Source organism: Helianthus annuus, chromosome 15 (genome assembly GCF_002127325.2).
Source record: "Helianthus annuus cultivar XRQ/B chromosome 15, HanXRQr2.0-SUNRISE, whole genome shotgun sequence".
In the NCBI taxonomy this organism is placed as follows: Eukaryota; Viridiplantae; Streptophyta; class Magnoliopsida; order Asterales; family Asteraceae; genus Helianthus; species Helianthus annuus.
In genome coordinates, this window is record NC_035447.2 from 1,760,301 (window position 1) to 1,787,619 (window position 27,319).

The 27,319-nt window shown below is 35.7% G+C and overlaps 2 protein-coding genes across 2 annotated transcripts; both read left to right on the forward strand.

Annotated features, from left to right (window-relative positions):
* The first annotated feature begins 9,411 nt into the window (after positions 1–9,411).
* Positions 9,412–13,483, forward strand: LOC110909865 (probable serine/threonine-protein kinase PBL1). Its single transcript, XM_022154605.2, has 5 exons — positions 9,412–9,720; positions 10,725–11,426; positions 11,576–11,833; positions 11,924–12,043; positions 12,639–13,483. Exons 2-5 carry the CDS (start codon positions 10,758–10,760, stop codon positions 13,242–13,244), a joined length of 1,653 nt encoding a protein of 550 aa, XP_022010297.1. The 5' UTR covers positions 9,412–9,720; positions 10,725–10,757; the 3' UTR covers positions 13,245–13,483.
* Positions 13,484–21,133: 7,650 nt separating this feature from the next.
* LOC118487249 lies at positions 21,134–26,944 on the forward strand. The gene is made up of 7 exons (XM_035983917.1): positions 21,134–21,340; positions 21,517–22,077; positions 22,234–22,238; positions 22,334–22,384; positions 22,865–23,005; positions 26,362–26,402; positions 26,472–26,944. The coding sequence occupies exons 1-7, from the start codon at positions 21,134–21,136 to the stop codon at positions 26,942–26,944; spliced, it is 1,479 nt and encodes a 492-aa protein (XP_035839810.1).
* Positions 26,945–27,319: the final 375 nt, after the last annotated feature.

Consider the following 27,319-nt stretch of genomic DNA (forward strand, 5'->3'; position numbering starts at 1 on the left):
ATTTCCCTTGAATTTTGGTTAAATTGATGAGAAATTGAAGTGGGTGTTGTTCAAGTTTTGATTTTTTGTTGTAGGATTTTGTGTTTTTGTTTGTTCAAGTGGGTGTTGTTCAAGTTTTTGATTTTTCGTTGTGGGTGTTTGTTTTTGTTTGTGTTTGGTTTAATGGTGTGAGTGAAGATAATCAATAATAATGTTATCATTTATGTTCTAGCTGTGTACTCTGTTATCCCCTGTTTTATGTATTTGCCATTACCTATATATTCAATAATAATCCATTTCTTTAGTAACATGTTGAATTTGATAATACGGTTGCACCAATATGGGTGTTTGGTATTAACTCATATGAGATTATTATGGAGCAAAATAACCTAATTGCTTGCACTTACAAGTTATGTGTTGTTTTACATTCATCATTTTATTTTTAAAACCTTTCCGTTCCATTTCAGTTGATTAAAATTGGTCATATCTCGCAATTGTTTAGAGGGGGGGGGGGGGGGGTTTAGGTAGGGTAGTTGATTTAGAGAATGTGGTGATGGTGGTTGTAGATGACGAAGGGTGGTGGCGGTGGTGATGACGGCTATTGTTGGTTTGGAGATGGTGGTGGTGGTGGAATGGTGGGTTGAGAGAGATTGGGTTGTGGTGGTCTTAGACTACAGAGAAAGAGAGTTTAGAATTTTTTTTTTTTTTATATTTTTAAGTTTTGTAGATATCGTCCCTCAATAATAAGTGTTTACAAAATAACCCTGTGAAGGTGAAATGACAAGTATGCCCTCATGTGCAAGGCACATAACCATACTTAACCAAAAAATCTAACTGAGTTTGGCCTAAAGGACAAAACGTGCAAGATTTTGAAAGGTAAAGGACATCGCCTGCCAACTTTTGGCTTAAAGGACAGCGCCTGAAATTTGATATAAAGATAAAGGACAAAACTTGTAATTTACTCAACATTATATAACACCATATAAATACCGTATAACAATATGTAACACCATATAACAATATGTAAAACTATATAACACTATATAAGAAATATAACACTATAGTTTGTCTAATAGCATGTCTATGATAGATGTATAGTGTTATATAGTGTCATATAGTGTTACGTAGTGTTATATGGTGTTACATATTGTCATACGGTGTTTATATGGTGTTATATAGTGTTATATATAGTGTTATAGTGAATTTCTCACACTTTTCACACTTCTGGATTAATGTACAGAATCCCTACCCCACACATATATAACTTTTTTTTTTTATTTGGGTTTGCAAGGTTTAATGAAATTAAGAAAACTATGGGGGTTATACAACTATAGAAGAACTCGATATTCTAAACATTTAAATATAAACCATGTTCACTGCTCCAAAACATCGGTCAAATAAAAGGACCCCCACATCATATGAATTTGTGATTAAATATTGATATATAAAAAGACATACAAACAATATATGATTTGTTTATATAGCTTTTATGTTTTTTAGGAGATAAACCAAAATGTATACTATCGATCACACGGTCAAATGGACTTCCATGATGCATTAAACCAAGATAATACAAACAAAAGAGGTTAAAGGTGGTATTCTTAGATTAACATTTATTCAATCATGCTCTAAGTGACGACATTGCAAACAAAAAATCAAAGCTCATCTCGTTAGAATATTAATGTGAGAGTTACTTCTAATAATAATTGTCAAAAAAATGTTTTCTAGAAATCATACTACCTTTTGAGGTTATGAAATTGTCTGTCTTTCAATATTATTTATTTATTTAGTTATTTATAAGATCGGTTTCCTCAGGTAATACACTAAAAAACACATATACATGTGTAGTTGATTAAATAAAATTGGTTTTCAACATAGAAAAATAATGGTCATTTATCATATTATTAATAGCCAAATTGCTTGTATTCTATGGAAATCAAAGGTGTTTATCTTCAAGTGGATAAGGTTCTACTCTCATGACGGGTATTAATGTGGATTTTAAAATAGTTTATAGGATGTGTGAATTAGTTGTTCTAAAAAAATATCAGAGTAATTAAATGGTAGCACTAACTTGTTGACATGATTATAATTAGGGATATTGGATTTAAATAACCTTAACCTTCATCAATTAAAAGATAATACTCACAACTTTTAATTTGTACAACACCACTCCTAGCTACTTTTCAACTTATTTTCCGACTTCACTCCCAAACTAACCCAACGCTAACCCAAATTGCTAATGTCAGATGTCACATCATCAAACCAATGCCACATTAATTGCCACGCTATCAAAAAAGCCAAATAGAAGCCATGTCAGCGGCCACGTCATCACACAAGTGTCGCATCAGTAAAAAACTAACGGGGTTAAGGTTCAGTTAGTTTGGGAGTGATGTCGAAAAATAAGTTGAAAGTTTGGAGTGATGTTGTACAAATCAAAATTTAGAAGTATTATCGGCTAGTTGATGATAGTTAAGGTTATTTAAATCGAATATCTCTTGTAATTATCCAAATAGTCTTTGGCCACAACATGCACAATTTCGTAGCTTTGATTAGTAGTGTGAAGTTTGATTAGGATAACCACTTTATGCATTATGCTTATAATACCATGACCATAGGTGAACTCATAATTTACATATAATTGGAGATATGGTTAAGGCTAAACGTACACCTCTATATCTCACGTCCATGTGAGTGAAAGTAGAGAAATAATGGAACCGATTTGGTTAAGCTATTCATATCTATGTCTCGACAACTACTCATGTATCGTTGTATGTAAAATATTTAAACAATTTTGAAGATATTCAAACAATATACATAATGTGATGCCTTGCCATTTAAGAAAATTGTTATGGACATCATATATTTCTTGTCTGACAAAGACAAGATTTAAATAAAAAAAGTTTATTACTCGTATATGTAACTTTCATATCTAGTCGTATTATTTTTATTTTAAATTTGGTCAAACTAGTTGAGATTAAATAAGAATGATTAAAATAACTTTTAATTTCTTTCCCGAATTTTGTTGTGTAATATAAAACTAGAATGTTTATTAACGATCACTTGCCAGTCGACCATATTGAATACTACTATATCTTCATATTTTGATTTTTCAACATCTTGAAATAGCCAAACATCTTAATTTGCAATATTTAATCCGTCTCGTATGTTATAATAACTTATAAAATGTCATGTGTAATTTTTTTTATAAAGTTCAAATAAGAAAATGTTGCCGATCGAAGTGGAAACTGTCAAATTTTCCAAAACGTATAAATTATTAGACCACCTTAAAGTCTCATCCTTGAGGCGTTTGCAATCCAACGCGGCCATCCTTAAGCGCCAGAGGATGTGTTTGTGGTGTCTTTTTGATGTGATTCGAAATTCTAGATAGGAAAGAAGGAATGAGCAAGGTGGGTCCACGGTTGATTTTTTTTATTTATTAAAGTGAGACTAAGATTTGTATCATTCCCGTTAATAACTTGTACACCATATCTATTTAAAAATTAAATCTATTTAAATAAAGAGAACAATATTATAAATATGTAATTGAAGAAACACTGGATAAATGACCGGAATCAAATTATTTAGTGGGTTAGGTTCTGCATAAAAAAGGTAGTTCTCTCTCGTTTGATTCAAAGGGACCAGTCTTCTTCTCCGGTGAACACTGCAAAACAGAACACCATTAGCCTCGTCACGGAGAAAATGGAGGTTTTCTCCGTGACCCGACTCCGGAGTGAGAATAAGTATGTGTTTATGAAGAAAAAGAAGTATTGATGAAGTGTGTATAACTTGAAATTTATACCTGAATTAATCTCATATTTATAGCCGGGAGTTTGGGCGGGAAAACTCGTTGTTGAAATGTTAACGGAAGATGCTAACCCCGTAAGCGGTTATTTTCCCTCCGTTAATTCTTTTGATCGGATTGTGGAAGCACACGGATCGCGATCTTAATCAAGGGCTGAGGAGTTGCCACGTGGAAAGTAGGCAAGTGGAGGTTTCTTTTCAATTTCATGCCATCATCGTGATTTCTAGGGAGAACAGGGTGATGACACATGGCCCAGACGGTTATAACCGTCTGGTGGTGCATTATTGAGTCTTCTAGAAGATTATTGCCATAATCCAGTGTGACTCCTTACTGTGTAGTGTCAGCTTAGTGAATAATATCCAAGTCTGGGTATTTATTATGCAGAGGTGCTTAACTGGGATTTTGTCCCTTTTGCTAAGGAGAACTGGCGCAAGGACTTGTTTACTTCCTTTCGGCGCGCGGGTGCTGTCTGTTATCTTTCTTCTAAACTCTTTGTGAGACTGGTGCGCGGCCGCGCAAGGCTTAAAGAGGGTTAAAAGACGAGGTTATGGTATGGTCCTAAATATTTGATATGAGGTTTTTGGGACCTTACCCCTTCAGTAATGTTTAATTCTATAACACCAATTTATATAATTTTTTAAAATATTTGTTTTTCTAACACTACGATAGAACTTCTATTATTTAGTTACTAGCAAAATATTTATTTATTATCACAACTTTATTTAATTTTTGTAATTAATTTGATTTATGATGATAAAAATAAATGTAAAAGGTGATGATTATGTGAAAATGAAGTATATTTGTAGAATGATGTAGCATTCGAGTAAAAAAGGAGTGTTTTAATAATGAGTTGATCCGTTTGTAAGCTCTTAGCATTTCTTCTAGTTTTAATGCTAACTAGTAAGAGCATTTACATTGTATTTTCTATCCTTATCTATTCAAATTTATTTTTAAACTTTGTTTAACTTTTAAAACTGTCTACCTTGAACGGATGTACCCTTGCGATGTTTAAACTATTAACAGAATATATACCTTTAATTAACAAAAGTGAAATGTTGGGGTGTCAAACTGCAAGAAAATGAGAGTTTATGTATGGACCACAAAAAGTTTTTGCTATAAATTGTAATTTACTCTTAAAAACAAGAAATAATCATTTTTCACGCAATTAAAAGTATAAATAAAAAAAATAAAGGTTGTGGGTAAACAGGCACATATTTTCTCGTAACTGAGCTTCGTATCACCTAATCTTATATCCGTACAAACTTTCAAAACTAATCTCATATCTTGTCGCATACTTGAATACTATTTCCAAATGGTTCTACATTTCTACTTTTGAGTTTGCTATCAGATTTAGATTTTGGTTCGACTATCATTCATAATTTTTGTTTCTAGAACTATATAAGTAACTTATTTTTTTTTTGTTTAAAGTATAATACATTTTTTAAATGACAATGCTTACGGAACCTAAATTACACCAAATAATCCTAATATACTTTTTGCTTGGAATTGAACCTAAGATCTCTCAGTTACCCGCTTTCCTATTAAACAATCAATCACCAAAAAACAAGTGTCTTATGCGGTCAATGGTAGTAGCAATACACAACACTTTTTGCTTAAGTGTTTGTGTATGTGTTTGTATCTCCTACTATTTCTATTATCTTTTACCTACCATATGCAAATTCATTGTATGGTCCTCACCATTTTATTCATTCAGAAAAACGAAGTAACCAATAAACTAGTTACTCTCGAATATAAATTACTTAAATTAGAATAGATTTTATTTAAATCCATCTAAATTAAAAAGAAAAAGAAGGAAAGTATATAAAAAATTTAAAACTAAAAAGTGTTACAAGCCTAAATGTGAGAAAAAAACATAAGGACGGTAGCCTTTATATAATTTTATATTAATTATTGATTAAAACAATTAACTGGTATGTCCCACCGGTTATTATATGGTCCAAAGTTTGACTGAGACGTCACTTCAATCGAGGCCCCTCTTCGTTGAATATCGAGATACTACTTGTTCCCTTCTAGTAAATTACCATGTTACCCTTTCCCACTTTTTTCTTCATTTCTTTTTCATCATCTAATGACCAAACTACCCTTTTCAACAACTACCTTTTAACAACCGCATTTTAACTACCATCTATTTAGGATGTGTATTGAGAGTTCTAAATTAAAACAAAAGATTTAACTGTCATCCATTGTATATCGGGTTAACTTTATCTATTTTTTATGTTAATAAAAAGGGTAATTCAGCCATTTTATATGGATGAATTGTCTTTCTAGTTAACAGAATTACATATAAAACGATCGAATTACCCTTCTCATTATTAGAAAAAATAAATGAAGTTAATCAGTGAACTAAAATGGCAATGATGAAACATTTTTTTGACCCACAAATGAACAATGAAACATTTAAACTAAACTAGCAAAATGCCCTAATCACAAGGACTAAAATGACATTTAACAATACATATTATTCATGCCTTTGTTTAAATTGAGTATTTAATAAAATCTATATAATAAGATTATAAATAAAAGAGTTAACTGCCATTTTCGTCCCTGTGGTTTGGTCACTTTGGCCATTTCAGTCCATTTTTAAAAAATGCGTCATTTTCCTCTCCGACGTTCTGGAAAGGTGCCATTTCAGTCCAAAAATCATAACCCAGTTAAGTCGGTTAGTAAATAAGGACTGATTGTGTAAATTTGTAACATAAAGGACCATTTAAGTAAATATTAAACACCACCACCACTAGCCCTGCCACCACCACCACTCCGCTGCCACCACCACCACCACCGCAACCACCGCCACCACAGCCCTGCCACCACCATCACTCCGCTGCCACCACCACCACCGCCACCACAGCCCTGCCACCACCACCACTCCGCTGCCACCACCACCACTGCCATCACCACCACCACACACTCTCTCTCTACTCTCTCTCTCTCTATGCTCTGCAATCACCACCACCATCACCTTTACCTCTCTACTCCGGTGACCGGAGTAAATCCGACCATCTTTCCGACACCCCACACCCCCACGTGTTAATCTTCTGTTTCTGTCGATCTGGGTCGAATTGAACGGACATCTAAAGTTCCTTAGATCCCCACAAACATTTTACACCCCTCACAATGCTCAAACACATCGATTTTAGCCGGAACCGAACCTGCAACTTCGCCGGAATCTTCACAGTGGCCGGAATCAGTCAACACGTCGTTCCAGCCGTTAACGGTTCGTTTTTCTTGTTCCGGTTCATTCGTTTATACTTGTACGATGTTTGCACCAGGTTAATTGGAATATAACCTGATTTTGGTCGTTAATTTGAGCCGTTGACTTTCCTGTTTGACCTTCTGTTGACCGCTTTGGGGGAGATGACACTGTTGACATCTGTGAGAGTGGTGGTGGCAGGGCTGTGGTGGTGGGGTGATGAACGACAAATTCATCATCATCATCATCGCCTCTATTAATATTTGAAGGAAGCAACAGTAACAGCAGCAACAACATTATCAGCAACAACATTATCATCAACAAAATTGGTGGTGGCGGTGGCAGCGGAGTGGTGGTGGTGGTGGCAGCGGAGTGGTAGTGGTGGCGGTGGCAGCGGAGTGGTGGTGGTGGCGGTGGTGGTGGTGGTAGCGGAGTGGTGGTGGTGGTGGTGGCGGTGGTGGCGGTGGCAGCGGAGTGGTGGTGGTGGCGGTGGTGTTGGTGGTGGTGGCAGGGCTAGTGGTGGTGGTGTTACAAATTTACACAATTAGTCCTTTATGTTACAAGTTTACACAATCAGTCCTTATTTACTAACCGACTTAACTGGGTTATGATTTTTGGACTGAAATGGCACATTTCCAGAACGTTGGGGAGGAAAATGGCGCATTTTTGAAAAATGGACTGAAATGGCCAAAGTGACCAAACCACAGGGACGAAAATGGCAGTTAAATCTAAATAAAATATAAGAGAAAACAAGATCAACAATATAACTTATCTATATGAGTATATTTAAATATGCAAATTTTGCTAGAACCTTGTGTAATACGATGTAGAATTTTGCTACAATTTTAATTTTTTTTAAAGAAAATCGTTATATTTTGTTACCAAGAAAAACACTTTTTTTTCCGAGTAATAATTATCGATGCACATGTGCACATGTATCATTTATTTGACAAATTCCGTAATATGTTATCCGTAGTAGACAAATGCACTTTCATTTACACTACCATCCGTAATACACTACTTTTTACATTATCAATATTAAAAATGCATATGTGCATCATTATATATAACCATGATATAACATTTTTGGTACAAAAAGTTTGTGATTTTAAATGATGAGGTAGGCCCATATACATGTTTTTTTTTTGTGATATCTAGTGGTTGATTGTTTGATTATATTTGTCACTTTATGATGTAATATGTTGTTTGGATGGTATAAATGGTGTTGACGGACATGTAATAAAGTGAAATATTGGTAATAGTATTGTATTATGGATGGTATGAGGTAATGGTATTGTATTACGGATGGTAGGAGGTAATGGTAGTGTATTATGGATGGTATGATAGATGAAAGGGAAAGTGTATTCAAACTAGTGTACCAAAACACGTTATAACATGTTCATACATATAGATGCACATGTGCATTTCTAATTTTGTTAATGTAAAAAGTAGTGTATTATGAATGGTAGTGTAAATGAAAGTGCAATTGTCTAATATTAGTAATGTATTACGGAATTTGTCAAAGAAATGATACATATGCATATATGCATGAATAATTGTTACTCGAATTTTTTTTTTTGGTTTTTTTAGTGATGAAATATAGCGATTTTTTTAAAATATTAAAAATAAAATTTTTTTCAGTGGTTTTTAGATTTTTTTAAGTTATTTTTTGTTGTGTTCACAATGCTTCTCGCAATAAAGAGTGGTTTCTAACGGATCATTCCCTCTCTCTCTCTCTCTCTCTCTATATATATATATATATATATATATATATATATATATATATATATATATATGAAATTAAACTGTATGTAGGAAAAAACGAAAATAAATTGAGGGTAAGGATAGTGTAAAAAGTGCTCAAAGTGTGAGAAGTGTATTATAACACTATATATAATATTATATAACACCATATAAACACCGTATAACAATATGTAACACCATATAATACCATATAACACTATGTAACACTATATACCATTATATAACAAATATAACACTATACATCTATGATAGACATGCTATCAGACAACCTATAGTGTTATATTTGTTATATAATGATATATAGTGTTACATAGTGTTATATGGTATTATATGGTGTTACATATTGTTATACGGTGTTTATATGGTGTTATATAGTATTATATATAGTGTTATAATACACTTCTCACACTTTAAGCACTTTTTAAAGGATCCTCTACCAATAAATTGATATCCTACCAACCCAAATAAAAAATGAAATCAAAGAAATCTTTTGCACTTGAAAGGGCAAACATGTCAAATTAGAAAAACAAGAACATATCTCTTTCTTTACCGGTATTGAAGTACCAAGGGCAAAACAGTCAAATCACATGAATAAATCCATTTATGTTGTATACAAAGTGATCACAATAATGACATCTTTCCTTTGATTGGTTTGACTACTGAAACTTTCTCTCTCTCTCTCTCTCACACATACACATCTGCTTGGTAAGTGCACAGTACTCCAACTCTTGAATCTTTCCCCAAACTTTCCCTATCTTCAAAGATCTCCACCCACCCCCCCTCTTCCCATTTTTGACCCCTTTTCAATATTTCTAGGGTTTGTTCTTCACAAATCTCTCAAATTCTCTTCAATTTATACAAATCTTGCAAAAAGATTTCTGGGTTTTGTTCCTTGTGGTGTTTAAGACCAGAAAGATCAAGAATTTGCAACAATCAACAGGAAAAATTTCATCTTTTTTACCAGGTTAGTTCTTGTTCATCGCATGTGTTAGATCTTGATTTTTGAATTTGTTTCTGCTAACTATTAATTTATTTTTTTTATTGGCTATTAATTTGTTCAAATGGGTATTTTGAATCTGGGTTTATGATAAAAATTACAAATTTTAATCTCTATGGTTTAATTTATTTAATAATTTCAATTTTTGGTCTATGATGTTGATTATGAGATTATCTGCTTGTTTTCTAAAAAAACATATTCAGTTGTTTTTTTAATTATTTTTTGTTGTTTTTTAATTTTCAAATTTGGGTTTGATTTCATATGGTGATTGTCAGGCATGTTTTAGGAAATGGTTTGGATTTTTTTAAACTTTACTAAATCTTGAAAAGTGTTGCACTTTTCTGTTCCTAGGGTTCTTGATATTTCTTGATTTTGAAGGGCAATTTGGTAACTTCACATTGTTGTTAACCCTTTTGTGATTTGTTATCTTGGATCACTGGGATCACTGTTTGAATTGAAAAGTATGACATCTTATAAATTTCATTGATACTCATATTGGCCTTGAAGAGTTGAAGAACAGTCAAATTTTGACTATTTGACTATTTGACTATTTGAATTTCAAATTTCTTTCCACATGGATGTTTCATGCATTTATTTTGGTATTGGATTGTTGTAATTTAATGTGTTGGTCAGTTTTTAGTCTGCCAGAAAGCAATTCGTATCGAATTTTGATGTTACAACATAACTTGTTTGACTGTTTAAAAGTCAAATGTAGACTTTCAATATATGGCATTTCAAAGTATTCGTTGGCTCCGATAAATTAGAATTCTCATAGTTTTTTTTTGTGAGATGTTGTAGTTTAATACGGTCATTAGGTTTTAGTTTACAATAAAGAAACAATGGTTAACTTTGAAGTTAGGTTTTAAGTCATTTGACCACCAAAAGTCAAAGTTAGACTTTCTTATAGCAGAAAAAAAACGATTCGATTTCATGCTTTGTGATGCATTTTGTTTCTAATTTTCAATTTGTAGGTATACAGGACCAAATTCATAAACTTAAAGACAATGGGATGTTTAACGGTACTAAAAGGCAAAAAGAAAAAGTCAAGCCCGAGTATTCATGTAAAACGGGTCAACCCACAAGACCCGACACCAACCACATTACCCGAACCAATCACCCAAACCCGAGCCCTGCAATCAGCACCACCAAGCTTTCGAACGCGGGTCAAACCGCTTCAACCGAGCCATTCAGTAATCACGAGCCGTATGCGCGCATTATCAGCCCCGTCAACGTTAGATGCAGCAGAGCAAGATACCCTCTCAGCCGAATACGACGGTAGTGTCGGAGGTGGAGGAGGAGGTGGTGTACCGCCAGTCCCACAGCCACTACCGCTACCGGCACCACACACCACGGCCAATTTGAAAACAATGGGAAGCTTTAAAGTCGGCAGCGGGAGTGGGCCGCTGCTGCCGCCACAAAACGTTTCCGGTCCGCTGCCATTGCCGCCATCCGGAAACCACCTACCGCCAACGGTTCCTGCCTCGTTAACTTCATCTGGAACGCTTAAAAATTTCTCATTTGAAGAACTTGCAGCCGCCTGCCATTATTTTTCGCCTCAGACGTGCGTGTCGGAAGGTCTTTCGTCTGTTATGTATAGAGCTTCGTTCGGGGAAGACGTTTCTAGCAGTAAAAATCTTCAAGCTACCGTTACAAGTCTTCATCCTTCATCTCAGGTAATAATAGTTTGTATAGATTACGAGTAACCCTAGAACCTAACTGAGCCAGTGGGCCCATAGTCTAATAGATAGGACCGACTAAACGGAACCTACTTTAACCGCCAATCCTTTCGAAGTTACTCAAAAATTCTAAAATCGTTATTCAGGGTTTGAAGGAATTCATTAGCGAAGTAAACACCCTTGCATCACTACAACACCCGTATCTTTGTAAACTAATCGGCTTTCATGCGCGTGAGGGATCTGATAAAAGAATGCTGGTATACGAGAGGCTTTTTCACGGAAGTTTAGACCGTCTTTTGTATGGGAGAACCGACGGCCCACCTATCGACTGGAATGCTAGAATGAAAGTTGCACTTTGTGCCGCTCAAGGACTCACGTTTTTGCACGAGGAAGGCCCGTTTCAGGTAGTCAAAGTGTTCTACTGTTTCATCGCGCAATGTTAAATCCTGAAATATCGTCGAAGTGTTGTTTGTTAAATGCTTTCTTCTTTGCAGGCAATGTTTCATGAATTTTCAACCGCTAATATACAAATCGATAAAGATTTTAGTGCAAAGCTTTCGGGATATGGTTGCATGACTCACATTCCTGAGACCGACATTCCAGAAAGTTCACCTGTAAGTTCTTCAAGTTTTAACCTTTTCCTATAGATCATAGTTGTTAGTGGCGAATAGCGACAAATAGCGATAAGGTACCTGTATGCTACACAGCGAATAGCGATACACTAGAGTTTTTTTTTTTTTAATTTTTTATATGTATATTATATCAAAATACCTTGGTATATACGCACTTTTACATGTATATTTAACAAAAACCTAAAATCCAGCTATGTTATAGCTATATTTAATCACTATTTATATTTTAAAAAATTTAAAAAATAACTGAAATCCCGCTATTTATGGCTACATGCCCTGTAGTGACCTTCGACCTATATATGTTATGCTATTTGCTATAGCGACCGCTATTGACAACTATGCTATAAATAGTTGTCGAGTCATATAAAATTACTAAATTATATTATTTCAAGAAGGGTCGGTACTCGGTCGCTAATGTGTTGGTTTTGGTATGGGTTGAGTTACGCTGACCCAAAACGCGTTCTATCCATTTTTATTTATGTAGAAATAACTAGTAGTAGTGTGTCAAATATGAATACAAATATTACTATTTCAGTAATAATATAATATATTAATTATTAAAAGTGTTTTTATTCAGGCAATGGCGAATCTTTCGGTTGAGACACTCGAGAGGGGGTTATTAACCCCTAAAAGCAACGTATGGAGTTTCGGTATCGTGCTTCTAGAGTTACTTACAGGTAGAAAAAACCTCGACAGCCGGCACCCGAAAGAGGAAAGAAATCTAATAAAATGGAGCCGACCGTTCTTAACAGACGATAGTCGACTATCGCTAATCATGGATCCGCAACTAAAAGGTCGGTACGCCGCCAGGGCCGCCAGAACAATGGCGGACATAGCTCAAAGATGCCTCCAAAAAGACCCATCCGAAAGACCAACAATGCGAACAATAGTCGAACACCTCAAAATCATACAAGATATAAAATTCTCGTGTCGGTTTCCGTTACAAGAACCGGGTACAATCAGCCGGAAACACATGGCGAAGTCGTTAAGCTTAAACGGGATTATTTACCCCGCTCCACGATCGAGTTACTCACCCCCGCCTCCACCAAGGCTGCCGGTGTTGCCCCCTTCCTTGCCGCCACGAAACTGTGCATCGAATCTTACGATGGACGGAGTTGTGGACCGTCAAGAGAGCCGGAGATCGTCGGCTTCGGCTCGACGGTCGAGTGTAGAAGGGTTTTGAATGTTGATATAAAGATTATTATTTTCTTTTTTTTTTAATTTTTAATTTTTGATTATTTTGTTTTTGTTTGCTTCCTCTTTTATTTGAAGTGGGATGATAGAAGGTGGAAGATGTGATGTTTTGTTCAACGTAGGGAAGTTGAATATGTTTTGTTTGTAGATATAAGTGTTTTGGTTGGTTTTGGACATATGATGATGCCAAATGTTTATTTATATATTAGAATTAGTTTTCTTTTCTTGTACCGTTGAACACGTTAGTCAACTTGACCCGATAACGTTAGTCAACTTGACTTTTCAAATCCCATCTAGACCCGCTAACGTTATTGTAGGGTGCAATGAGTTTTACAAATAATAGATTATAACTGTAATTATTGAAGTTAAAGAGCATCCATTGTAATCCGGTACAAACATAAAGGACGAAAAGTGTAATTTACCCTTATTTATATATTAGAATCAATTTTCTTTTCTTGTACCGTCGAACACGTTAGTCAACTTGACTTTTCAAATCCCATCTAGACCCGATAGCGTTATTGTAGGGGGGTAATGAGCTTTACAAATAAATGATTGTGACTGTAATTATTAAAGTTAAAGGGCATCCATTGCAATCCGATACAAAAATAAAGGACGAAAAGTGTAATTTACCCTTATTTATATATTAGAATCAGTTTTCTTTTCTTGTACCGTTGAACACGTTAGTCAACTTGACTTTTCAAATCCCATCTAGACCCGATAACGTTATTGTAGGGTGCAAAAAAAAAAGGTTTCAAAAACTAAAACCGAAACCATGTTGTAATTGGTTTTGGAGGAACCGGTTATGAACCTATAAGAACTTGTAGGTTAGGAACCGTTTTAGGATTTTCTAGTAGTGGAACCATTAAAAAAAACTGGTTCCTTAACGTGTTATAAAGAAGATAAGCCGGTAATATAATCGGGCTTTTTTTTTTTTCTATAAAGAAAATATTATTAAAAAAACTGGTCATTTATTTGTTATTTCTGTTAACCGGGTTGGTTTGTAATATATTTGGTTTGGACGGTTAGAGTACTAGACATCTTTGAACCGCTTATTAACTGAACTGGTTATTGGCCAACTGATTTTGACCATTTTGACTAATGACTATTAATCGAACCAATTTTTCAAAAAAAAAAAAAAAAAAAAAAAAAACAGATATGTACACCTCTACTTGAGGCTCATCGTCTACAACCGTGATTGTGCAACCAGAGTTACCTTGCGGGTTAAGAGATTATGCTCGGGGGATAGTCTTATTTCAGCTATGTCTGGAGTGGCGGATTAAAAAAACATGTTCACACAATAATAATTTAAAAAGTGTTCTAAGGGGGGTGAGGGTGGTCACTAGTGATAGAATTCCATCACTCACAATATCCAATCATGTTTCGCCATGTCAGCAACCATTTTTCCATCACTCACAACCTTTTTTAGTGGCGGTGGTCATCACTCACCACCACCCAACAATTTTCCCCCAACCAACAATTACCCTCACAAAAAAAAACCATCACGCCGTTAAAAAAATAACGAAATCGGAAACCGTGATTGTATCACGCGTTATACTTGGAGGTGGCGGTGGGAATTTGTGATTTTCCACGCGATATATATGGCCATCACATTAAATTAACGCTACGCCCCCTGTACTCTAATAGGTTTTATATGAATGATTTACGAGATTATTTGGTGTCGTTCTAAACTACAACACTTTACAATTTTATAAAAGTCCGCTGCATGTCTGCAACTCTTGTTCTGTAATTCTGGGCCAATAGCCCCTAGGCTGTTGCTGACGAAAAAGCCCATTTTTCTTGCGTGCTTTGGTGAAGAAAAAGCCCAGCTAATAGTTAAGTCTCTTTGGACATCTTTAACCCCTGTACTTTCACCAAGTACAATATTTGGTCCATAAAAGTTTCTTACTGAAAAACTTTTAGCGGATTGATGGTCGGTAGAGGTGTTCAACATTCGGGTTTAAATTGATTAAACCAAAATTTGATCTGGATAGGAACCGTTTAAAACTAAACCAAACCAAACCAAATTACATATTCGGACTTCGGTGCCAAAAAATCTGAATTTGGTTCACACTCTAAGACACCGACTAACAAATAATAATGGCTACGTGAGTATTATCATTTGGCCCTTATGAAAGGTACTTTATTTTACTAAACATAAATGTAAAATGAAAATAAGCATCTACTTTTCATCGTCGCTAGGTAGTCGAAGTGCGTAATTATAATCCTCCAAAGTTACCGATCTAAGGATGTGCGAATTACGAAAGCCGTTTGTGAGAGAAATATATATACTTTGATTACAACTTCATCATCAACAAAAATTATATCGGAATGTGGAAAAAAAAAAAAAACAAAAGTGTGTATTTGGAACTTTTAGAAAAGCTAACGAAAAGTTATTAAAAAACAATCCAATTTAATAATAGAAACAATGTTAACAATTTTTAATCACATGACACAAAAATATTTACTAAACATAAATGTAAAATACAAAAAGTTAAATATATAAATATAAATGTAAAAAAACTGTTTACAATAAAAAAAATATTTACTAAACAGGGAAAAAATCAAATAGGAAGTTAATTTTCGCTAGAAAGGATAGGAAGCCATAGGATTATTACATGTGGCAAATTTTAAAATAAAGAGAAAGGGTATTTTAGTCAATCTAACTCCTTCTTCTTCCTTTTTCAAAACCCAGTAAATTCAAAAACCCACCATTTTCAAAACCCACCATCTTCAACTATTTCTTCACTTTCTATCTCAATAATCACTACATTATAGTGCGATTTTCATCACCAATCAATGATTCAGAACCCGATCAACGTGTTCTTCAGCTTTTTTTTTTGAAGAAAACCCAGTTTAATTTCATAAAAAAATCTCGTTTTTTCCGGTAATTTTGGAGATAATCACTCGATTCGTTTGATTCGAGCGTTGATAAGTGTTTCTATCATTCAAATTTCGTCAATTGATGAAGAAATCGGCTTCGATCTATGTAAGAAATTCTTTAATTTCATTTTCACGATATGGGTTTTTGATTTAGTCATTGCGTTTTACGATCTTTGCGAGGGTCCGGGGGCGGCAGCCCCCGGTAGCGGGGTCCCAGGGGCGGCAGCCCCTGGCGGGGTCCAAGGGGCAGAGCCATTTTAAGTGTTTTAGAAATGAGTCATTTTTAAGTGTTTTCTGACAATTCAGACAGTTCACAGTGACAGACAGTTTTATGTGTCCATTGCGTTTTAGAAATGAGTTATTTTTAAGTGTTTTCTGACCATTGCGTTTTACATATAAGACATTTCTTTGTGTTTTTGGTGCATTGCGTTTTAGGTAAAACACTTTTTTATGTGTTTTCTGGCCATTGCGTTTTAGAAAACAAACATTTTAAGTGTATTCTGGCCATTGCGTTTTACAAATAAGTCATTTCTTTGTGTTTTTGGTGAATTGCGTTTTAGGTAAAACACATTTTTATGTGTTTTCTTGCCATTGCGTTTTACAAATAAGACATTTCTATGTGTTTTCTGGCCATTGCGTTTTACAAATAAGTCATTTCTTTGTGTTTTTGGTGCATTGCGTTTTAGAAAAATGTCATTTTTTAGGTTTTTTTTTCATTGCGTTTTACGTAACTGGTGGTTTTTCTATTGCGTTTTACGCAACTGGGTTTAAAATTTATTTTTTAAAATATTGCAATAGTATACACGTTTTAAAGATAAAAAAACGCTCGTTTTTTTTGGTGCAATTTTTATAAAAAAATAATGTCGTATGAAAGAGTTATTAACGTTTAAAAAATGGGGGGAATTGGAGGAGAGAGAAACTATTGGCTTGGATTGACTAGAATGCCCTTGAACAAACTCACACGCCTCTTTTCTTACTTTCAATTTCCCTGATTTAATCTTAGCCCTTGATTAACTTAATGGATGGTCAAGATCACTTCCTATCCTTCCTAGCCAAATAAACTTCCTATTGTATCTCCACCCTTATTAAACGTACATGTAAAATGATAGACGCGATATCTATAACATTGCATGGTTGTGGACAGGGGCGGACCCACGTTGAGTGGGTCGGGGTCCACGGACCCCAATCTTTTTTAAAAAATTAGTAGATTCGGTTTATTAATTTTTGTACGGACCCCATAAAAATATTTAGTTGGACCCCATAGTATCAAAAGCAAAGTTGTTGTGGTGGTTAATCCCTTGTTTGCTAACAAAGAGGTCATGGGTTCAAGTCTAATACCAGCCGATTTTTTGTTAAAATACACTTTAAAATGTTAAAATGAATGAAAATTTACTCAATTTATGCCTTTGTGCTTAGACATGTGTTGTTTTGTTATTTATTTATCTTTTTTTAAAGGTTCCAAGCTCAATAAATCACCCCGACCCGACCCAAACGACGACCGACCCGAAAATCCTATCGTTTGGGTGTAAAAAATCCAAGTATCGAAAAAACTGGACCCCATTAGAAAAAAATCCTGGGTCCGCCACTGGTTGTGGATCCAGAGCCGTCCATGAGGATTTAAGTGTATTGGCCGGACTGAAAAGAAGGCCCTTTAGCCTAACAAATTACCTATAATAGATAACCGATAGTTGTTTAGGAGGCACTTGATGATTTTCTCTTTTTACGCTTATAACATTCTAATTATAGGTAATTTAGTTATATCTCATTTCAAAATATCTGTTTTATAATTTCCAACTCTTTATCACTAACTATTTAATATTTTATTTTTTGACATGCGTAATTCACAAGTTTTTAACCTAGTGTTTTTATATAAGTTAGTTACGAGAATGTTTGGTTTAAATTAAATATTCTAAAACATAACATCAACTTTTTTTTCTAGAAAAGTTTGCTGCAACTCTTGGTCTGTGATTCTGGCCCAATAGCAAGGCTCTGGTTGAAGGAAGCCCGTTCTTTGGAAGGAAGAATATGGCCTTTCGTGAAGAAAAAGCAAAGCCCATTGTTAACTCGGTTTGGACATCTTTAAAGTAGTTTGGGTTCGGTTAAAGATGTTCAACACCGGTTTTGGCCAAACTACTATGCGTTGGAACCGGTTTTGATGAAAAAAATGCTCAGTTGGTTTGATACCATCAAAATTTGAAATTGGGTTTAAACTAGTTCAGTTTTGAGAAACCGGTTTGAAAAAGAGGAGTTGCAAACCGATGTCAACCATATGGTTCAGATTGGGAAAACCGGTTTCAACAAACCCGATTTCAAAATGGATTCGGCTTGGGTTTGAAAACGCGTTTAGGTTCCAACCCATATGTTTTTCTATGCACCTCCACGCTCACCTAACATTATATCTGGTCCATGAAAGTTCATTACCAAAAATTTATAGCAGATTGATGAATGGTAGAGGCGTTCATTAAGTTGGTTGAAACTGAATATTCCGGAAAGCGAACTTAAGCGAAACCGTTTAAAGTCGAACCAATTACATACTCGCTTTAGACTGAAACCATGTTGGTTATTCGGTGCACAAACATGAATTTGGCTCAAACCAAATACACAAAATAACAGATAATGGTTATCTAACCCTTTTGAATTCGTCCGCCTTAGGTTCTCGGAAACGTACTGTAAAAGCTGAGTCGGTGTCTCAGCGCACCCTCCCGATAGTTTCCCGCTATCACACCATCTACCGTTATTATTTTAGAGTAAAATGCAATTTGCGTCCCTATGCTTTAGGAACGGAGTCAACTTGAGTCCCCAAAATGAAAATTTCATGTCCTAAGTTTCTGTTGTATGGAATTCGCTACAATTTGAGTCCCTCCTTTAGTTTGACCGTTAGGTCAAGAGAGACTATGCTAACTTCACAACATATTAAAAAAGAAAATCAAATTCTTGAACAATCTTAATCAAGATTATTCATCAAAATACCCGGTTTGCATAATATGAAAATTCCAAAGAACACTCAGTTATCATCTAACCCAGTCTGACTTTCTTGGAAGACCACGTTCAAGCCCCCATGACCATTAGTGGAATTAGCACGTGCAGCATCTTGAACAAATTATGCCCGAGATTCCAACTAAGACTCAGTCCACTACGTTGGTAACCTGCAAATGAAAATTCGAAAACATAGAGAACAATTGTTAGAAATCATAAGTAATGATAAGGATCCTTGATCCTCTGAGTCCCTACACCATCCGCTAAGGATAATTGATCCAGGCGACACTTCAGGATACATGATCCATAGTTAATAAAACCTATGCCCTAATAGTTTTCTTGTGGCAACATCATACGTTTCCTACAACATGTAATAAGTATCTGTCAACACAAATAACGTCGGTGAGCATACTAGTTTTGTCTACATAGCATATAAAAGACTGGTTCTAAAATCCACATGTTAAAGTATACTAATCATGTTACATACTAGCATGCATAATTAAACATCAATCCAAAGTGTCCACTAGAATAATCTTATCACTGAAGTGAATAAGACCGTGAGCGTAATCTTCTTAGAGGAGTAAACAAGACCGTAAAGTTTAACTTAACAATGACCGCAAACGGGCGGTGTACTAATCCTATAACGCTATACATGTTAAGGAGGCTTACAAGGTTAATGATGTATTAATAAGCATGAAATGTCAAGCATGGGATCATAATAAGCATATCAATTAAGCATGTATACGGATTGAGTGTTTGCATAATATTGTTTGTATATGTGTGTATGCGAATTTTGTATGTTGTAAAGGCGAAGTAGAATTGGATACAACTAATGTATAATAGTCAATTTTGAAACACTACAAGCAGTATAATGTGTGTGTTGGATTTTGTTTCTCGGATGTGAAAACGAACATCTAGACAAAACATCATCAGTCTGGCCCAAACGAGAATGCCAAGTCTCACGAGAAACATAAGTGAAAATAACAAGTGAGTATAGATGATGTGGGCTACGACGTGTGTGATGGAGGAGCTGTCCCTCAAGAGTCTGAATTGACATACCTAGATACGAGAAAACAACAACTATAGGATGATCAATCACGAACTGCATGATCGATAAAAGGTTATTGGCTAAGCCAGGAACCACAAGAACATCTCTAAGGTGCTGTTTGTTTTTTGTTAAAAGAGCTTCAGAACCTCTTTTGTCTTCACCAAGCAGACCACGCGCAGACATAGGGCTCTGAAGCTTGTTTGTTTTTCAGAAGACAATTCATTAAAAAAGCACTTCATAAACTCTTACTCGGGCAGATGTTGATTTATCTCTTCACAATATCTCTTCTCCTCTTCCAAAGACACAACTCAAGAAACCCTATCCCTTCTCCATTCACGCGACCTCCCCTACTCCTCCACCTCACGCCGCCGACCTCCCCTGCTCCTCCACCTCACGCCGAGCACCACCGCCGAGCACCACCGAGCCGAGCACCACAGAGCCGAGCACCACAGAGCCGAGCACCACCGAGCCGAGCACCACCGCAGTCGTTCCCCTTGTATCTCCACTCATCCTCCAATCTAAAGGTATCAAGATCTGAATTTATTATAAGTAATGTGTGATTTGTTCTTGCTAACAAGATCTGAATTTATTCAGCCAAGTTATTATAACAAGATCTGAATTTATTTGCCGAATTTATTATAACAAATGTGTGATTTGTTCTTGCTAACAAGATCTGAATTTATTCAGCCAAGTTATTATAACAAGATCTGAATTTATTTGCTGAATTTATTATAACAAATGTGTGATTTGTTCTTGCTAATATATTGGCTGAAGTTATTATAACAAATGTATAATTTTTGTATGAAAGTTTTCGTAACAAAATGTATAAATTCAGCCAAGATCTGAATATTTGCTGAATTTATTATAACAAATGTGTGATTTGTTCTTGCTAATATATTGGCTGAAGTTATTATAACAAATATATTCGCTTTCGGTTCGCTTAGCTTATGTTTTGATTGACATGATTAGTAGAAATGGGAGAGAAACAACAATGGTCAAACGACCATCTAAAATGCTTATTAGAGACTTGCATTGAAGAGATACACACGGTGGGTAGAAAAGGCTTGAGTTTGCATAAAGACTCGTGGAATAAATTAGGAAAAGTTCTTAAGGAAAAGTTTGGCTTGGATTTAACACAAAAACAAATGAAGAATGCATATGATAATCTAAAAGCCAAATACGTAGGTTGGGTGTATTTGAAAAACAAAACCGGCAACATATACAACCCTCAAACAAATACTTTTAGCTTAACGAACGAGGAATGAGAAGAATTTAAGAAGGTATGTTCATTTATATAAATTTTAAATATAATTCTAAAAAAAAGTATATAACAATATTTTTTTTACTTTGGGTTTAGGGGCATCCGAAGGCTGCATCATTGAAGACAGTTCCATTGCCTTTTCCAGAACTTTGTGCAGAATTGTTTGATGGAAATTCTGCCACTTTAAATTGCAAGTGGACCTCAACCCAAACAACATCCGGGGTTGGATCTTCTTGTTATCGTGTCCAATCGCTTATGATTATGGACACCCATTATCATGACACACAAGATGATGCCGGCACTTCTGAGCCTACTCCAGAGCCTACTCAAGAGCCCACTTCTGAGCCTACTTCCGAGCCCACTTCCGAGCCCACTTATGAGCCTAATCCAAACAAAAGGGCCAAAACCTCAAAATCATCTATTAACCATGATGATTTAGCACGTGATATGCAGAAGGCTCTACAAGTTTTGATTAAAGGCAAAGAAGGGCCAACAGTTTGTGAGTGTTCTGAGAAGTTAAAGTTGGTTGGGTTAGACCCGGTAGATCCTATATTCTTAGCTGCTTTTCACATTTTTGGGGTGTCCTCTGACATGAGAGAGGCGTGGATGGCATTGCCAGAAATTCCCGAGGTCTTAAGAGGGTGGATCGGAATGACTGTAAAAAGTTTAGGCCTGATAAAGTAGTGAAGACCTTATATGCTTAACACGACTGCTAGGTTTATGTTTGAGAGATTGATTGCTTTTGTTTATGTTTGAGACATTTTATGCTTTTGATTTATGTTTGACATTGTATGCTTTTCGTTTATGTTTTAGACATTGTATGTTTTTATGTTTGACATTGTATGCTTTTGGTTGATGTTTGTATCCTTTGGTTTATGCTTATGCTTTTGGTTGTTTATAATTGCTAAAACAGGTTCATAATGGATTATAATAAGAAATTACTTCTCGTTATTCTTAAGTACTTGTATGTCCGGTTTTTTTGGAAGAGAGGTTTAAAACGAGTGTGAGACAATGATTCGCGTATGACAGGACATAAATACACGTTAGAGTTATTGACAGGAAATCCCAAACAATGCATTGATCTTCTACGTATGTCTCGTGAATCATTTGTCCAACTATGTGCACATTTTAGAGTAAATCATTCGTTAGAGGATAGTAAAAATGTATCGGTTGAGGAGAAGATGGCTATGTTTTTGATGATAATCGGTCATAATCAACGATATGTAGTTATCAAGCGTAGATTTCAACACTCAAAGCAAACAATTCATAAATATTTTTATGAAGTGTTGGATAAAATGATGCTTTTTGCCAAAGAAATGATAGTACCAACTTCTTTCAATCCTAATCCAAACATACCGGGACATAACAAGCGACTATGACGGGTTTTTAAAGGAGCGGTTGGTGCACTAGATGAAACTTTAATACATGTTGTTGTCCCTATTAGTAAACAAGATTTATATAAAGGAAGAGGAAAAGGAGATTGTTATCAAAACATATTAGCAATTTGTGACTTCAACATGATTTTTACGTTCGTCGTGGCCGACTGGGAAGGTGTAGCACATGATGCAAGAATATTATCAGAGGCATTATCTGTCACACCCCGATTTCCACGTGTATCACCGGTGGGCCCGGTGGGGGATTACCGTGACGTAGTTGGCAACAATATAGTCAAACCACAATATTTAAATGCACAGCGGAAGCAATAAAGATAAATATAATTCAACCATTTACTGTAATATCAAATGTATCACAAGTAGTTGAATAGTATCCACAGGATGGATCAAAATAAAATAAAATGTCGTTCAACAGCTAAGACATCAAGCTTGCGAGACTTCTTAATGATGCTATGGAGCTAATGCCAGCCAATTACGTGTAGTACCTGCACTAAATCTTTTTGGAAAATACGTCAGTTTACACTGGTAAATACGATCAACTGACTCATTGTGTAAATGATTGAAAATTGGTTTAGATGCACGTGGCATAAACATGTTTGTTTAACTTGGGAGAATTATTTAAAATTATAATCTTGTGAACGAATTACATGTTCCTTCTTTGCGTTCAGTAGCCCGGATCGTGCCGGGTTAAAGATCAATAGACACACCACATTTGCGTAAAACCGAGGCGGGTAAACCATCGGCTACGTCTTTTAATAGTATAGACATCATACCGGGTGTACGCCTACACCCGAGAGTCAAGGTCGTGGCCATTTCTTCGAATGATGCCAAGGATATCCGGGACATGGTCATTAACCCCCCAAAGGCTTTTAAGTAACAAGACTGTTTAAATGAGCCAATCAAACTATTCAATTAACCACCTAAACGATGGAATTATTTGATGCTCAATCAAGCGGTATTTTATATACCGTAACCCAAGCCCGTATAAGGGAAAATAAGTTAAAAGTATTTACCTTTGCAATGTATATTCCTTAATCAATTAAGTCACTGATATCTTTTACTGGGGCTCCTTATTCTGGAACGAAGGTTTTAAAATAACCTATTAGAATCCTAACGGGTCTTTATATTAGCCGTAGCCTAGACCGGTTAGTTTCGAGGGATAGATATGGTTTAATCGCGTGAAAGGCGAAAACCGAGAATGGAATGTGATTCTGACCCAACAAGTTCGGAGACTTGTTTTATATGGGTTTAATATTCACACTCTGGATTTTGGGGTCGAAACGATATGGTTTGACCCGTATCGACCAATTTATGTAAACTAGTTACATAAGCCGAACCGTGCGCGCGATAGGAGCAACGGGTAACCGTAGGAGTCCTACACTGTTTTCCTAAGTCAATATACTTTAAAGAGGTTGTGGTATCAGTAGGATACCTTCCATAATGCCCGTAACGAGTTTTAGTTCAATATACGCCCCGTAGGGGTTTTCCGGTTATTTTAAAGACTTTTAAAAAGGATTTCTGAGTTCTACAGGAAACCTGAGTTTCCCGATCAGTTTGATAAGTCCAAAATATCTTATTTATTAATTAAAATCAGTAGTAACTGGAATCGGGTCAAAAGACCTTGTAGAACTCAAGTTTTGGCCGAAAAGGGCATATTCGGTATTTACCGAACCGTAGCCATAACCGCAGGTTATGAGCAGGTTAAAATTAATTAAAAATCTTTAAAAATCCCAAAATATTATTTTAATACAGTGGGTAAGAGTTTTGGTGACGGAATCTTGGTTTAGGTAGGCGTTATGCTAATTGCGCCGTTTATTACAAAAGTTTCTTATAAATGCGCTATTTAGCATAACTCCCATTCTAGACCTCGGATTGGCGTGAAACTTTCGGGACATGCTTAGAATTTAGTAAGCAAGGTTATGGTCCTTTCACGTGTCCGAAATACTCGTTTTATTTTACAAAGGGCGTTACGGTCAACTTTTAAGTAATTAACGGAAATGCGTAAAAGACTCGGATAAACAACGAACCGGTCACAGAGGGTGATACCATCCCGTGACCTGGTCCTAAGAGAGTCCTAAGGCATATCTACATTGTACTAAAACGGGTCAGAACTGAAGTCAAAGCAAAAGTCAAACTTTCGCGACATTCGGTTCCGAACCGGGTTTATATAGCAAATGGCCGAATCAAACGAGCGTAAACAAGTTTATATATTTATTATCATGTTTTATGAGTGTCTAAACAGGTTGCATATCGTTTATATTACAGATTATGCATAAATCGCAAAAATAGCTTTCTGTTGACTTTTTAAGTACACGTTTGACTCGACATTTGAACTAGTTAGAGTGGTGATCATGGGGAACCCTTTCAGAGGTTTATTACCCACATAAATACCAACACATAACCACTTTTGATTCGACAAGCGACTGAGCCATTAAGGATTTATCTTGAAGTCAAACCGTAGTTACGACGGTTTGATTTTTAGCTATTAAACTAGGAAAAACTTAACCGCAAAGGATTTGAATGACTTACAGAAGCTTGAAACGAAATAGGATGCTAAGAGAAAGCTTTGAGAGCTCCAGAGATGATCAAGAGAAGTGTTTGTGGTGTGGTGAAACTTATGTACACAACATGCCTATTATAGTGCAAGACAAGCTCCTAGATCATCACACATTGGTCTACAAGTGATCATGGATGATGGGCAGGTGTCCTAAGGTGTTATGGGTCAAGTAGGGGGCGCCCATGCCTCTGGAAAACCCATCCATAATTGTCTTGCCGCTTAAAAGAGCCAACAGCCATATTTCTGTCGCTGGGCGTCGCTTACGGATCGTATGGCTCAGGCCTTGCGGTCTGTAAGCCTGTGGCGGATCTCAGTTAATCATTCACTTCCTTACGGTCCGTAAGGCATGACCCTTGCGGTCCGTAAGGGTTAAGAAAAATATCTTTTTGAATCTTTTATAATGATTATGAAGATCTTTGGTAATTAATACCCTGACCTTTCGGGTTTGAAGGGGTAACTTTGCGATATGGCCCTCGGTTAATTATATTTAAGGACCTCGCGTTATTTACCCGTGTTGTTAAGCCCCCGGATAGTTTACTTATTATCCGAAAAGCCTTAATTTATATAGTTGACGCTTTTAACCCCTCTCGTACGAATTTGGTCATAAGTTTCTCGTTTTAAAACGGAACTTCGCGAAATTTATATATTATATTCTAGTGAGCGTATTATACTGTTACAAGGCTTCGGGTACGTCAAAGGGTCACTCAGAGGTATAATTAAACATGTTGACACAGTTAACCCCCGCAACTTGTAATCTCTCACTTTCTTCTGCGTTTCGCTTCCGTACGATCCATGATTTATTCGTTTTAAGGTACGAGCATCTTTTAGGGTTACTATACAGTATACTTACCCTTGTTTGACATTTATAACCCTCGAATTTACATACTTTCAAGGTTTGTTAATATTAGTCCTTTATTAAATATTAAATGCCACGTGTAATCTCAAGACACGTGTCAATACATTATTGGACTCAAAATTTCGAGGTGTTACATTATCAGATCCAGATGCACCATTCCCGTTTCCACCACAAGGTATGTTTATGTTCTTTTAGATATTTATCACTTGGTTTACTTTTCTAAAATAATTGTATATCTTTACAGACAAGTATTATCTTTGTGATGCCGCGTATGCACACATACGGGGATTTATGGCTCCATATCATAATGTGAGGTATTGGCTAGGAGATTTTCGCCGAAGACGTGCATTGACTAATAAAGAGAAATTTAACCATGCTCATGCAAAACTTCGGAACGTAATTGAGCGTGCTTTTGGTGTCTTGAAAGCAAGATTCCCTATTTTGAAGAGGATGGCACCATTTCCATTGGTTACACAAAGGAACATTACCATTGCATGTTTCGCGCTACATAATTTTATAAGGAAAGAGGGTTTGAGCGATGAATTGTTTACAGAATACGATCAACCCAATGTTTCGGTGCATAATAGGCAAGTGCACGTTAATGCTGGTGAAGACGAGGTTGAAGCACATGGTACTACATCGGATCGAGAATATATAAATCAGTTACGAGATGAGATTGCTGAGCAGTTAATGCAAAGCACGGATACAATGCTTTAAAAAATGTTATTGTCTTTTTTATGAATATTATTTAAGTATTGTATAACTACTATTTAAGTTTGATGTTGAAAAACTCTTTTAAGTTTAATAAATCAGTTTATTTATATTTCAGTTTATTTCAGCAGTTTGCAGAAGTAAAATAACAAACAGTCTTCTTTTTGCAGACTGCAGACATTTGGTCCAGCACTTCTGCTACAGATGTCTACAGATGTGGTCCGCAGACTGCAGACGTTTTACCTCAGAAAAAACAAACAGCACCTAAGAGTAAGAGTATGATTAGATAAATGAAGCAAGGCAGTGCCAATGTGAGAAATAGTAAGAGCCATACCATTGCCGACAACGACTCACTCAAAGCTGGTGTAGGGAGCAACATCA